Below are 15,082 nucleotides of genomic sequence, written 5' to 3' on the forward strand. Positions count from 1 at the left end.
CTGCTTATTGATAACTCTTGCTATTGACAAGGTTTGGGGGGAGGGGGGGGACCGGGGGGGGGGGGTGTTAAGGGAGTAGAATAATTCATTACACGAAGTTAATTTAACAAAACATCTATGTAAAAATTTGTATAACCTATCTATTAAAAGAAGCTTCTCTGAATAGCTCATAATATGAAACAGTCTTTTGGGTTCTTGAGGCAAAGCTAGATCGTGTTTTATTATTTTTATTACTAAATTGACATGTCATTTTTAGATTGCCATATATTAGGTGTTAATTTAAGGGAACTTTGTTCAATTTAAGTCATTCTCTCTTAAATTAGTATACCTACATTTTTAGCTGATCTTTAGTATCTTTTTATATGTATACACAATGGATATAGAATATACGTGGATATTATAACAGGGGAGAAAATTGTCGTCAATTTAGGGTGCGTTTTTCTCTGTCATTTATTGGTCATTTCGTTCATCTAGTATGAGGGAGGGGATGGGCTAAACGTAAGAGAAGGTGTGAGTCTTTGGCCCGCTGCGTGTTACACGTTATTAGAGAACATGGAAATCTGGTGTAGCATCCAAGTAATAATAAATCCATTATATATGTTGTATACACATAGTACATTTATCTCTTTTTGCCCAGATTCCTTTGATTTATCGGATTTGCATATTACAATTTTCACATATAAAAGGATAATTTGATAAAAAGAATACTTTTCACCTTTTTAGGTTAAGCTCTTGTTTATTTAGGGTCTGTCCTGACTTTAAAATATTCTGTAAATTTTGGCTTCAACCTAAAGTTTAGGAGCTAAATTAGGGGACAAAATGAATCTTGCATAATAATTTTTCTTTAGTGCAAAACTGAATCGATCCAAGCCATTCAAACTTTGTCTAATCCGCAAAATATTTTGCTCAATTTTAATTTTATTTGTTAATAGGTATAAACCTGAAATTTACCCCAAAAAAAATAGGGGTCCTCAAAGTATTAAATATAATAATACCAAAATATACTAGAACTGTGTTATAATCCCTTTTTCCGACCTGTATATTCGTAAAATACTTGCTGGTAAGGATGGTTACTAGTCTTTCTTCAGCGCCATTTATGTACTGAAAAAAATTTTTAAGTAGACCAACAATTTCTTTGCACCCTAGTTTGATTTGCAAGAATTAATATTCCCGCCAAAAAGGAGAAAGTTCAATAAAATCATATATATTTTAAGGAGAAATAAAAACATATTTTTCATGGGAGCAAGCATTAGAAATGACGTAAATAAACAATGTCAAAATACAAGTGATAGTTGATAGTTTGAATGGGTAAATGTTATGTTTAAGTGTCAATTTTTGTTATGAAGTAGCTGGTTTGACAATATTCAAGCAATCTTTGATTAAGGGCATGGTCAGATGTTAAGCTTTTTTTGTTTTTGTTTTCTTCGAAATAATCTTCAGAAAAATGATTTATATTATTGGGTTGACATTTTTTTGTCAATCAAGAAAAACCCTATTTAATCAACTTTTGAAATCTTAAAAAAAAGTTTCTGTTTTTTTTATTTATAATTATGATTAACTAGGAGTAATTTACCTATCCTTTTAACCAAAGAGATAGTTGAGAAAGTTATAAAACCAGAATATTGATAATTTTCACTTTCTGAGTTCTGAGGTGGATGTTTAAATTAGTGGGGCAAGATTGTTTTCGTGAAAAATCCTTCAATCATTTTTAATGTGATTTTGGTGGATTTTTCATGAAAACAATTTTGCCCCACTAAGCGATTAGTGGGGCAAAATTTTTTTTAAGAACATTGAGTTTAGATACTCAGTATAAAATAACAATACATAATATAATAAAAAACCTAATATGAAATATATATTCGGATCATTGAAGGATCTAAAGGGATAAGACAATGGCAAATAAACTGATGTACATCCCCAATAATGATACACAAATTTATCCCTTCTGTAGATTGATTGCAACTTTTTGTACTCCACCTAATGAGCCAACCAATAAGAAAACGTTATTATAAAACTTTAGGGACTATTGTAATAAAAAGCCAAATGTCTCCTCTTTGATAATAAATTAATAAAACGGACAGTTATTAAGTCAACTTTGGGGACTTATATTCAGTCCAATGTTCCCTCCCTCCAAGGTATTAGGTATAACCAACAAGTGAAATAAATCTAAAATAATATTTGGGGGGCAATTGGAGAGGTCGTCAATTTCACGATGTGTTGCCCCCCAACGACAGCTGAAAAACACGTATAGGTTTCGTGATTTTTTCCCGAATTAATTTCGTTATTGGTATAAGCTGCCTCCCTCCTAGGAACATTTAACTTTCCTTTAACTCTAGCTAATTCAACGCTTGAAAATTAGCGGAATGTTTCCTCCTTCTTCAATACCTTTGATTAGAAACAAGAGGGGGATAGAGACAGGGATCTTAAGGGATAAGACAATAGACGAAATTTTGTAATTCCGGCACCCCACTGATGATTAACAAAATAAACCTTTTTGTAGGATTTTTTATGATAAGTTTGGACAATGCTAGTTTAAACCAATCCGATGTAGTTAAGCTAACAAATGAGAGAACATATTTTTAAATCTGCTACCTCAGTAGCAATTTACAGTCCCATGTCCCCTCTCCGGCATCCAACTCCATATTTTTGGAAATGATTAAAATAAGGGAGAGGAGTAGTTATTTCCTACACCTGACACTGCAGGTGGGTCTATCTCTGCGGGGATATCCATTATTTACTAAACTAACCTGACTTGTAATTACGAGTTAAAACAATTGAAAAACTACCCCTTCCCCTTATTTTCAATTTATTTCAAAGTAGGTAGGGGGGTGTTATCACTGCTCAAGAACGTACTTTGTGTGATATCGGACTCAATTATTTTATTTTCTATATTTTAGTTTTATTGTATAAATTTTCATGGCATTTGTTCCAATTTTACTTGTTGCTAAAGTTATTTTAATTTTTATAAATGTTCCTATTTCCTGATAAATAGTTTGGATAATTAAGATTCATACCACAAATTCTCTCGGTACAAACTTATACGGAAATTCATGTAGTAAAATCAAAACCAAAGTTAGAGAGCTCTTTTGGCAAAGACAGACAAGAAGAACCTGTTACTTTATGCTCCTTAGCTGATTTGAAGCTAATTCTAACAAATAATTCATTTTCTCGTATTCATTCGAATCCGGTGGATAGGAACCGGTTCTCATCCATACGAAAAAACTATGTCTAGTACCGAATTATATCCAGCTTTCTACGAATACAAAAACTGGTTTTGATCTCATAATTGTACATTCTATATCCGCGGAAAGCTGTTTATGATACGATGCGAGAAAAAACTATTATAAACTTATGTTGTCATTGGCTTGTTTTATTTCAGTGTGTTTTCTGTGATATAAAGTTTGACTCAGAAAAGCTATTAAAAAAGCACAACAAAGAAAAACATACAGGTAAACATATTTTAGGATAAGATAAAATAATTTTTTTCTCGTATTCATTCGAATCCGGTGGATAGGAACCGGTTCTCATCCATACGAAAAAACTATGCCTAGCATCGTGTTATATCCAGTTTTCTACGAATATAAAAATGTACAATCATAAGATTAAAACCAGAGGTGAAACTAAAATCAGTTTGCCCCACTGAAATTAGTGGGGCAAACTGAAAATTTAGATGGGATAATTTTGCCTCACTAAACTTTTAGTGGGTCAAAAGTTTTTTTTAAGAATTCACCTCAGTTATTTTAGCCCGTGCCTTCGGCACCTTGGGGCTAAAAAACTGGTTTTAATCTTATGATTTTACATTTTTATATCCGCGGAAAGCTGTTTATAATACGATGCGAGAAATAACTATTACAAATTTTCTTATGCACGGATGTTATATAACAGGGGAATGTCAATGGCTAATGGGGGTAATAAAAAAATTCAAATTATATTTTAACCTCCCAACATAAAAATTTTCTAACAATGTTTTGGGTGAAAATATCCCCTTAAAATTGTTATGGGGAAGTTATTTGTAGTTGTTAATACAAAGTTAAGTTTACTAAACATGCCCTGCATTTTTGCTGCGCTACTTGTGCAGAAATCTGTTATTTTTATACAACTAAATAACCTTTTTATCAGGGTTGGCAATCCGAATCCGGAATCCGCCCAATTTTTGGCAAATTTTAGAATCCGGAATCCGTTTTTTAATAGAGGATTCGGATTCTTAATTGTTAGGCTAAAATTAACGTCTTCTGTCTTTTCTTTCAACGCCCCCCCCCCCCCTCTTTGAAGGCAAAGATCACCACCTCCCAATCTCTCCCCACCAACACCACCAAGAGTTAGGAGAAAAGCTACTGTAAAAATATGAAAAAACGCCGTACCCGGTAAAAATTTAATCCCTTAATTTTTTTTCTCGTATTCATTCGAATCCGGTGGATAGGAACCGGTTCTCATCCATACGAAAAAACTATGTCTAGCATCATAGGCGTCCAAGGGGGGGGGTAATGGGCCATTTGGCACCCCCAAACGATTTTGGGGGTGCCGTAGGCACCCCCAAAATTTTGTGAACAATACCCCCCCCCCCAAAAAAAAATTACCCCTATCTTGGGGGTGCCGTAGGCACCCCCAACGATTTTGGGGGGGGTATTTACCCCCCCCAAACCATTTTGGGGGGGGTAATTACCCCCCCAAAATAAATGTTCTTTAAAAAAAATTTTTTGGGGGGGGTATTTACCCCCCCCAAATTGAATGTTCTTTAAAAAAAAATTTTACCTCCCAAAATAAATGTTCTTTAAAAAAAAATTTTTTGGGGGGGGTATTTACCCCCCCCCCCCCAAAATTGAATGTTCTTTAAAAAAAAATTTTACTGATAGTTTATTTTAGGATAGGTTATATTGGTTTAGGTGATTGCCCCACATGGTTAAGCAATTGGCCCCCCGCGGGGGCTAGAAATAGGAGAGAAGCTTGTGTGAAAAAAACGAAGAAACGCCCCTTAAAGAGCGTTGCCACAAAAGGGACTATACCCCAATATAGTCCAACCAGTTAAAACAGTTCTTAACCATGATAACAAAAAATTTAATAGTTTGATCATGTTTTATTTGCTTGGGCCTTTATAAGGGCTAAAACCATCCCGGGGATCTATGATGTAATTGTAAAGCACTGAAGATTCCATAAAATAGATACCTAACTAAATTAAATATTTCATTAAATAATGAAAAAGAATTTCTATAGGCGATTTCTTTTGGGAGGATGTCAGGGTGTCTCAAAACTTGTTATAAAACTTACCAGGACCTATAAGACGCTTCACTTTAAAGTATAATCATATTGGTTCATTGGTTAGTGAGTTAATCTAAAGAATGAGATACTACTATATATTTGAATAGTAGTGGCGCCCTTAGCATCTAAGAACTCGTGTTTTCTAAAGGGTAAAAAGGGAGGAGAAAAATAGCCTAAAACCACTCAAAGGATTGACCTATAATATTGTGGAACCATCATGGGATCTATGTGAAGCTTTCCTAAAAATGAGAACTCAGTATTAAAAGTAATGAAATCTGAAGCTATAGTCAAATAAACCTTACTTACTACTTTATGTTATAGGATAGTACTTAACTTAATAGATTAGGTAGGTGCTTTTTTTACATAATTAAATTACCCCCCCCAAAAATTTTACCCCCGGGGTAAATTAGTTTGGGGGGGGGGGTAATTACCCCCCCCAACAGATTTGGGGGGAGTATTTACCCCCCCCCCCCAACAGACTTTAGGGGGGTAATTACCCCCCCCAATCAAATTTTACCCCCGGGGTAAAAATTTTGGGGGGGGTAAAAAAAAATTTCGGCGCGCTTCGCGCGCCATTTTACCCCCCCCCCTAAAATTTTTTACCCCCCCCCAAAAAAAAGCTTGGACGCCCCTGTCTAGCATCGTATTATATCCAGTTTTCTACGAATATAGAAATGTACAATCATAAGATTAAAACTAGATTTTTTAGCCCCGTGGTGCCTTTGGCACCACGGGGCTAAAAAATCTAGTTTTAATCTTATAATTGTACATTCAATATCCGCGGAAAGCCGTTTATAATACGATACGAGAAATAACTATTAAAGCCTTTTAAAATATTGCTAGAATCCTGAATCCGTCAAAAAAATAAGAATCCGGAATCCGCGGAGAATCCGTTTTATTTTTGGACGGAATGTTGTAAGTTCGAATCTGGTCCAAAAATTAGACGGATTGCCAACCCTACTTTTTATATTTGTTTTTTTTTGTAAATGAATATTGACATCCTTGTTCTTTATTAGGAAATCCGGAAGAAAGTGACGAAACTGAAATCGAATGTCTGATTTGTGGATATTTGGCTAAAACTAAGAGAGGGCTTAAAATTCATAATGGTGAGACAAAGTTGACAAGGATGACAATAACTCAAAAAGTAGCGAAACACTAAAAAACAATAATGGATGGACAAACGGACAAAGCGAGTTAGAGAGCAGAAGGTAAATGGTCGGTAATTATAATTTATAAAGAAAGAGAGAGATTAGGTACCTAATAAAAAAAAACAGAAAACTTTATGCTGGATGCTCGAATTATATTTGGAAATTTTTTAAAATAAATATAAACAAGAATGCTAGAAAATCCTTATTAAGATGGACGGCATATTGTGTCTGATTGACCATCTGGTGTAATAAATCTAATCAAAATTGATTTTGTATATGTATTAGGGTTGGCAATCCGGATCCGGAATCCGGATCCAGAATACGGAATCCGCCCAATTTTCGGCCAATTTTAGTATCCGAATTCGGAATCCGTTTTTTAATAGCGGATTCCGAATTCTTATTTGGTAGGCTAAAATTAGCGTCTTGAGTTTTTTCTTTCAACTCCTCCTCTTTGAAGGCAAAGATTTTCATCATTATATATAATATCTTTTGAAATCTGGTTCGATTCTCGGAAGTGAATTATAGAAGACACCAAGAACATTGATTTTTAGGACATATGTAGCACTTGATTTAAAAAAAAATTATAATCCTTTTAAAATATTGCTAGAATCCGGAATCCGAATCCGGAATCCACCAAAAATAGGAATCCGGAATCCGCCACTTTTTTGACAGATTTTTTAAGAATCCGGAATTCAAATCCGGCCCAAAAATTCGACGGATTGCCATCACTAATATGTATTATGTAAAAGTATGACATAATTTTGTATCATTAACCTAGCTACAAATACATACCTATATTTATTACATATTCTATTTGTATGGGCATGGATAGACATTCAGAAGAAACTTAATGGGAACTTATAAAGGATGAACAGTAGCAAGTGTTTTAAGTAAAATTGGGCTGGATATCCAGCCATTTTCAATATCCGACCGGATATCCGGCCGAAAAAATATCCGGTCCAAACCTAGTTTTAAGCACAACCAACCCTTTAATTGCAAGACATTTACCTATCCTATAATATAAAGAAGTAAGCTTTTTTTGTCTGTATCGAAGGATCTCACTAACCCCTGAACCAATATGGTTCTCATTTACAGGGTAGCTTCTCATAGGTCCCGGGAAGGTTTATAACTATTTTGGGGGAGGATACCACCACCCTTCCAAGAGAAATAGCCCCCATAAAAAAAGTAACCCCCTCCAATAAAAGATAATCGTATTTTACTTTTTCCTCTAAAATAAAAAAAATGGGTTATTGAATTCAATACGCCCCTAGAGGCTTCCAATTTTTTGGTGGTGACTTTTTTTAGTTAGCCAACACAATGATTATTAATTACATATTTATTTATTTTACTTTTAAGTTATGTTTTACAGTTTTTTTTCTTAAAATAATTTTAATGTCATACTGTACTACCGTATTACATTTTTTCCGCTTAAATCTTATTTTAAATTGAAAGTATTTGGATTTTCCAAGATTTGAAAGAGTATTAGTATTAGTTTATCGTGTACCTATTATTTTTAAAGAAAACTAGATTCTGTCTGAAACCCTAAGCCTTCAGTTCTGTATTTAGCGAGATCTTAAGGAACAGACACACCTACAAACCTCATATATCATTTTTTATAATCATCACCATAAGATTGTGTTCTTTTAATGGTGTTGTTAGTAGACAAATGTAACTTGTTATTTTTTTTTTAGTAGCAAATCTACAATAAAACTTGTAGGTATACAGTTCGTCTAACTCCTTAATTCCATATATTAGCTTTTTATAACTTGGGCTCTTATTCGAATTATATTTTCTGGGGAAAAACAAGATTTTGTGATGTAACCACTGGGAAGTAGGTTTTAAAGGCAGAAAGAAAGTTGGTTGGTAGAAATCGTCATAATGTCATTTTTAGTGATTTATTGATGATTCTAGCAAAAGTTCATGGTTTGTATAATAAGCTATAAAAATTGGAAAGAGTTTTAATAAATATAATAGATTTGAAATCTGCATAAAAATTTAAGGATTTTTTATAAAATTCGTTTTTATTCATTATTTAAAAGCGCAAATCCAATTTAAGTTTATAAATTTTGACCAATAGGATAGGTGGATTGGAAACTACCTGCGCTCTAATTGGTTTAATGATGTACGTCACTTAAGCTTCTCCAATCAGGGCGCAGATAGTTTTCAATCCACCAATCACAGATGTCAAAATTATTTAACTTAATTTGTATTTGCGCTTATAGATAAAGAATTATACAAAAAACGAATTTTATAAAAAATCCTTAAAATTTTATGCAGATTTCAAATCTATTATATTCATTAAAATCCTTTCCAATTTTTATAGCTTATTGTATAATATCCTTATCCAAATATGATTTTAGTGAGGGCACATGAAGGTAGAGAGAAACCTAAAGAGGACAATAAAAGGAAATCAACATCAGATGATTCTAATCAGGTAGTAAGGCGAGGATACACAGTAAAATATTTGGATCATGGAAAGAAAACGAAGTTGATGGTTTCATCGTATTTTCACAGTAGCTTTTGAAGGGTTATTTTAGGTTAGGTTAGGTTAAGTAAATGTTAATTTTTGCCCCGCAGGGTTAGAAAATATGCCCCGCAGGGCTAGAGCCCCCAGCAGGGGCTAGAAATAGGAGAAAGGCTACTGTGAAAAAACGACGAAACCGGAAACTTCGTTTTCTTTCCATGATCCAAATATTTAGGTTAGGTTAAGTAAAGGTTAGAAAACCCCATTCTGGAATTGTATCCAGCAGAGATTCAGCAGGAGCCGGGCGAGATTTTAAACCACTAAAGATTTTTCATTAAAAGTTAAAGATCAAGTTGTTTTCTAAGGCGAAAATACTTTCAGTTTCCCTTTCAAATCATTGAGTTCTACATTTCAGGGAAGCCTTTATATAGGTCCTGGGTCGGTTTTTACCCAAAAAGTGGCTCCTAGAAGCCACGCCACTTATTGTTTAAAATTCAAATTTTTTAGTGTTAATATATAACTTGCGACTCCGCCCCTAAAGGCAACAAGAGGTGGTGGGGGGTAGTCGACCCTTCCCTACTTAAAATTTAAAGTTTAATTTTAAAAAGAAAAAAAACAAACATTAAAATTAAGAAGGATTGTCATTAGGGGGTAATTTCTCATGGGAGGACGGTTGTACCCTCCCCTAATCGGTACACACAGACTGATAGGCATACTATTACTTTTATATAAGGATTGTATTAAGGAAGAGAAGACTAAACCAAGTGACAGTTTTGAAGTGTACAAATGCGACTTTTGTACGGCAATATTTGTGGGAAAACAGGCTGTTCTACAACACATGAAGGTTCAGGTAAAGTGAATTTAAAAATATTGGAAGTTAAGTGGTCCCCAAAGTTTAATGAACGCTGTTGGCTTTAAAACTTTGGGGACGTTTGTTTGGGTATTACCAGGAAAGGAAGGTTCCGATTGGACCGAAAATTTTAATGGTCACTAAAGTTCAATAAACATTAAACAGGTTCTTTTATTTTTTGACTTAAAAAAACTTTGGGGACGTTAAGTAAATTTTAATAAGGTACTACAAAAGTTTTCCATTAATAACCCTACAGAATAGTAAGTTTTACTAAGTTTGTTAAATTGAGGAGGGTGAGCATTATTCCATCCTCTATTGTCTTATCCCTTCGGATCCCAAAAATACTAAGTAAATTTTTAGCACGAAGATGTTGAATCTACGCCTTCTGAAAACCCAGAGGAATCTGATATTGAAAAAGAAGAGGAATTAAAGGTATACTTACTTAGAATGTTGGGTGTACCAACTAACGTACGACTAACCCTATAGGAACAAAAGTATAAGGGGGACATATAAAAGGGAAAACGCTAGAGGATATTATATGAATTAGTAGATTTTATTTCTTTATTTAAAAGATTTTTAAAATTATTTTCATAAACTTATGTTGGACAAAAAATAATCCTTTTTAGGGCTTTGATGACGATGACGTGAGTCTGAGTGAACCAATAAAGGATAAACTTGCTAAGATTCTGGATGATTGGAATGATGATTCAAATACAAATTAACAACAATAATGAACAAACAAATGCCACACAACTTTAAAAAATACCTTATCCAGTATCGCATTGAAACCGATTAATATCCAGTGGATTAGAACCGGTTCTCAGTTATACTGAAAAATTATGTAGAGCATCGTATTATATCCAGTTTTCGTCGAATATAAAAATGTACAAATATAAGATTAAAACCAGTTTTTTTTTTTTTTGCCTTCGGCATCTCGGGGCTAAAAAAACTGGTTTTAACTTCACAATTGTACATTTTTATTTTTTATATCCCCTGCAGGGGTGTATATTCTACATGGGATCCCCTGCTCAGGGGGGGGGAGGGGAATAAAAAATAAGTGGTTGGAGGGAAAAAAAATGTAAAAATTAAGAAAACTGAAAACATTTTTTCCATTTCCCCCTCCCCCCTCTCCTTGGTGAAAAAACCAAAAAAAAATGTGTGGTAGGAGGGATAAAATAAATAAAATATAGAGTTCTTTAAATATTTTTCCATTTTCCCCCCTTCTTGGTGAGAAAAAACTAGGGGGGAAAAAAATAAAAAAATTTGTAGCAGGGGAAAAAAAAATTAATTTTTTTTAATTTTAGTTATAAATTGTCTGAAATAATGTTTTATACATGATTTTGTCTTATTCATGATACCTTCTAAAATGTTAGCCTACAGTTAAACTTGTATCTATGTAAATACTAAATAATCATTTTTTTTTTTTTTAAGTATAATTCTTATAAATATTAGCATCGTGATATAGACAGTTTTCTGTGGATAACAAAATAAAAAATCCTATAATTTTTTTGTGATTCGTGAAAATTCTCTTCAATATTATTAAAACAAGATTTTTCAGTATGGCTCAGAACCAGTTTTAAACATTAATAAAATACTTTGATTCGGAGCCATACTGTAAATGTAAATAAATATAATGTACCTGAACCTAAAACTCCAAGTTACTCCAAATATAAAATGAATTAAAATTAAGAATTTCTTGTTTATTTTAGTAGTGCTGTCACTATATAACTAGGGTTTTGAAGTGCGTCAGTAAGCAGAAATTAATTCAGAAAAAAATCACGAAACCTATACGTGTTTTTCAGCAGCTGTCGTTGGGGGGCAACACATCATAAAATTGACGACCTCTCCATTTGCCCCCCAAAAATTATTTTAGATTTGATGACGGGTAATAAAAATCTGAAAATTGAAATGACGCAAATGACGCAAATTCTGACGCAAATTCTGAACGCAATTCTCACGTTTATCTAAAAATGCAACATATAATAATAGCTATTAAAACAATTTTCAAGCATAACTTTTATCTTATTAGGATAACAATTAAATAAGAAAAATATTTTTACCATATGAAATTCGTGATCAAACACCTAATTGAAAGACATAGCTTTTATTTTAAGAAAGACTAGGGGCAACGGACGCCCCCAAGAAGCCTCTAGGTGTTCTTAAGGTGGGAGGGGGATAAGTCAACCGCCCTTCTACTTTTTAACTGAGTTTTAATAAGAAATATTCAGAAAAAAATTTGGGGGTGTGATTTTAAATTGGGAGGGTAGAGATACGCTCTCCCAAAATAGTTAAAAACCTTCCCTGTACCTAAAAAAAAGCTTAATTGCAAAGGAAAACCAAACAGATGTCATTTTTTAACAATTTTATAAAAAAAAACATTGGCGCACTTGTATAAACACCTTATCGCTATCAAGTTTTGGAATAAATAATCCAGAAAAATCCAGTTCAAAGGGGAATGCATAAAGAGATGGGGCGAATCGAACTGAAAATAGTTATGATGGACATCTTCCTTCATCTTAGATTTATTTGACTTGTTGGTTATACCTTTTTCACTTTCTGGTACTACTTGTGTGCAGGGTTTTACCAGGTGGGAGGGGGGAAGGGAATCTCTAGCCATAAGGGGTGTAGGGAGGTGTTATGTTTATGGGAGGTTCATGTAAAACACCCCCTTTGGCTGCTTTGGTTGGTGTAGACTACCCCGTCCCGTTTTACAAAAATTGGCGGCCAAAATTTTAACAAAATTTTTCTAAAATGGTACGGAGTAGTGTAGACCACTGATAATGGGGTGCATCCACCTCTCTATGATTGACAGTAGGGAGGACACACGGACCTTCGTAACATCCCTGAATAGAATGTTGTTACTCAGGAATTAAAAGGGATAAGACAATGGCCGATAAATTGATTTACCCAATGATGATACACAAAATTAATCCTTTTGTAGATTAAAATTAGTGGTTGAAACGTTTGAACACTTACCTTAATTAACCAAAATTCACTAATGTCCCCAAAGTTGTTAAGCCAATGAACAAGATAATGCTATTATAAAACTTTGGGGGCTAGTGTAATAAACAGCCTTTTGTCCAATCTCTCTCTCTCTCTCTGGTTGTTACTGCACTCCTAGTGCACAAAATTGTCCATCTTTCTCTAAATCTTTGTACTTTTCTTTTTATTTATTGTCAAAGTATTTTTGTCTCATTTAGACTGTTTTATTATTTTCTGTGTAATATTTCATTGTTAACTCTTTACATGCAGGGAGGGAAGAGACAATGGGTTGATATTTAATAACTTTTTTTATTCGTTAGCTTAAAACTTCGGGGTTTCATTAATCGAATTATAATTGCTTAATTGAGTGTCCAAACGTTTCAACCACTAATTGGCATCTACAGAAGGAGGTAATTTTGTATGATCATAATTGGGGATGTACTTCAATTTATCTGTCATTGTCTTATCCATTTAGATCCATGATTTATACGAGTCTTTATGGGATTTTGATATTGTGTCTTTTGATTTAGCTGTCTACAAACCAGATATAATAATCATTATATAAAAAAAAACAAGATGTCTGTGTCTGTCTGTTTGTACAGAAGTATCTTGTCAACCGCTGAACCTCCTTACCCCTCTAAAGATAATTTCTTTTCTTTATAATACTAAAATTAAAAAGTGTCGTGTCATTGCTTCGTTTAGTTTGTCTTTAATGCCGTTCTTATAGTAATTCAATTATTATTTTTCTTACAAGCTTTTTATTTTCGGAAGGGGGGGTGGGGGTTACTTTTTTTACACAGGGTATTAAATTTTCATTGTAGGTTGGGTAATTAACCTATCTGAATACCCATCCTTTTTTTTGGGGTGGGGGGGGGGGAAGAGATGCCCAATTTTTAATGTAATGTGAAAAAATATTTTTTTTTTTGGGGGGGGGGTGGTCGGGAGGTATTATTTATGGTTACTATACTGTTATGATGAAATATTGAACGACTATAGAAATAGCCATCCATATGAAATTTTCTTGGTTTTTTCAGAGATAAGGGATAGGAATATCATTCTCATTTAAACAAAAACTCATTCCCATATAAACAACCCCTTAAATAGTGGATGTAAATATTCATTTATTTCCCTGGTATCTCATTTATATCCCTGGTATGATTTTAGAAGATTTTTAATTTTTTTTGGAAGATTTTAGAATTTTTATTAATTACTAAAAGAAAGAAAAATTATACCAGGGAAATAAATGAAATTTAAAAACCAAAATTAAACCACATTTTACTAGCATAAAAATGAGTTTTTGTTTAAATGAGAATGATATTCCTGTCCAGTTTTTTGTTTAGGAATGAATATTTCTTACCCGAGGGAATAAATGATGGACCGATAGATCATCATTTTGGAGATGCGATCCTCAATTTTCAAATTCTTTGAACGTACATATGAGACTTTTACAGAAATGCTTCGCATCCACAACTATCTATCTATGCTTGATATAAAATCAACACTATATAGATCATATTATGAACCTTTGATTGACACGTGCCCTGCAATTAACTAGTAGCACTCAGGGGCAAGACACAATTACTTTAGCTAGGCCCAAGGCATTATTTGTATCAATTTATGCATTCATAGGCCTGTTTCTACCTATATGACACCATATATAGGTAACGAAAGCCTATTCATGGTAATCTGTATGTGATTTGCTAATAGTATATGTTTATTAAAGATATTATGTTTATAGTTAATGTAATCATATAAACAATCAGTACATATATGTATGCCTACAACTATGCCTGATTTACGTCACATATTAACACACAGATATTTAATTGCACAGACAAACACTAAAATCCTGGTCCAGAGCTAATGTTATAGCATGTACCTCTTGAATTTATTCAGTTATTTACTAACTCTCCTACCATCAACTTCTCTTTCTGGCTTTAAAAAGGTAATGAATTAGTTGTTTGGCATGCATTGTAGTTTAAATTTAGGCCCCTTAGTACTTAGCATGAATTGAGCTCAGGCCTTATGTTAGGACTCTAACACTTAGCACAATTCACTGCTTGGGACTTAGGGCACATTTCTGTCCTACTCTACTTATAATTTTAACACTTATCCTGTAAATATTTCCATACTTAACTTATGCACTTGTGATATAAATACACTTTATAAAAACATTTTCTTTCCTTAATACTTAATATACTTATATGATTCTAATCGAATATCAAAACCAACCATTTATTCTTAGGTTAAAGCAACATAATACTTCGCGTGGGTCTTTTGTTGAGCTTCCACCAGCTCAACCAAATTCGTATTATACTTGTGGGAATAGAGGGTTAAGCATTCTAAATAAGCGAACCGACGATGAGAATGTCTATGTGTATT

General features: G+C 33.4%; 1 protein-coding gene across 3 annotated transcripts in view; it reads left to right on the forward strand.

The window, feature by feature from the left end:
• The window catches only part of LOC145306092 (uncharacterized), a 72,536-nt gene extending 61,133 nt beyond the window's left edge, over positions 1–11,403 (forward strand). For all 3 annotated transcript variants that reach the window (XM_080148034.1, XM_080148035.1, XM_080148036.1), the window contains exons 25-30: positions 3,380–3,449; positions 6,273–6,362; positions 8,765–8,838; positions 9,614–9,718; positions 10,079–10,150; positions 10,345–11,403. In XM_080148034.1, coding sequence (XP_080004160.1) covers positions 3,380–3,449; positions 6,273–6,362; positions 8,765–8,838; positions 9,614–9,718; positions 10,079–10,150; positions 10,345–10,440 — 507 coding nt within the window. In that variant the 3' untranslated portion in view covers positions 10,441–11,403. The remainder of the gene's footprint in view (positions 1–3,379; positions 3,450–6,272; positions 6,363–8,764; positions 8,839–9,613; positions 9,719–10,078; positions 10,151–10,344) is intronic.
• The last annotated feature ends 3,679 nt before the right edge of the window (positions 11,404–15,082 follow it).

This window comes from Acartia tonsa, chromosome 14, assembly GCF_053477335.1.
Source record: "Acartia tonsa isolate MP-2025a chromosome 14, ASM5347733v1, whole genome shotgun sequence".
NCBI classification, from domain to species: Eukaryota; Metazoa; Arthropoda; class Copepoda; order Calanoida; family Acartiidae; genus Acartia; species Acartia tonsa.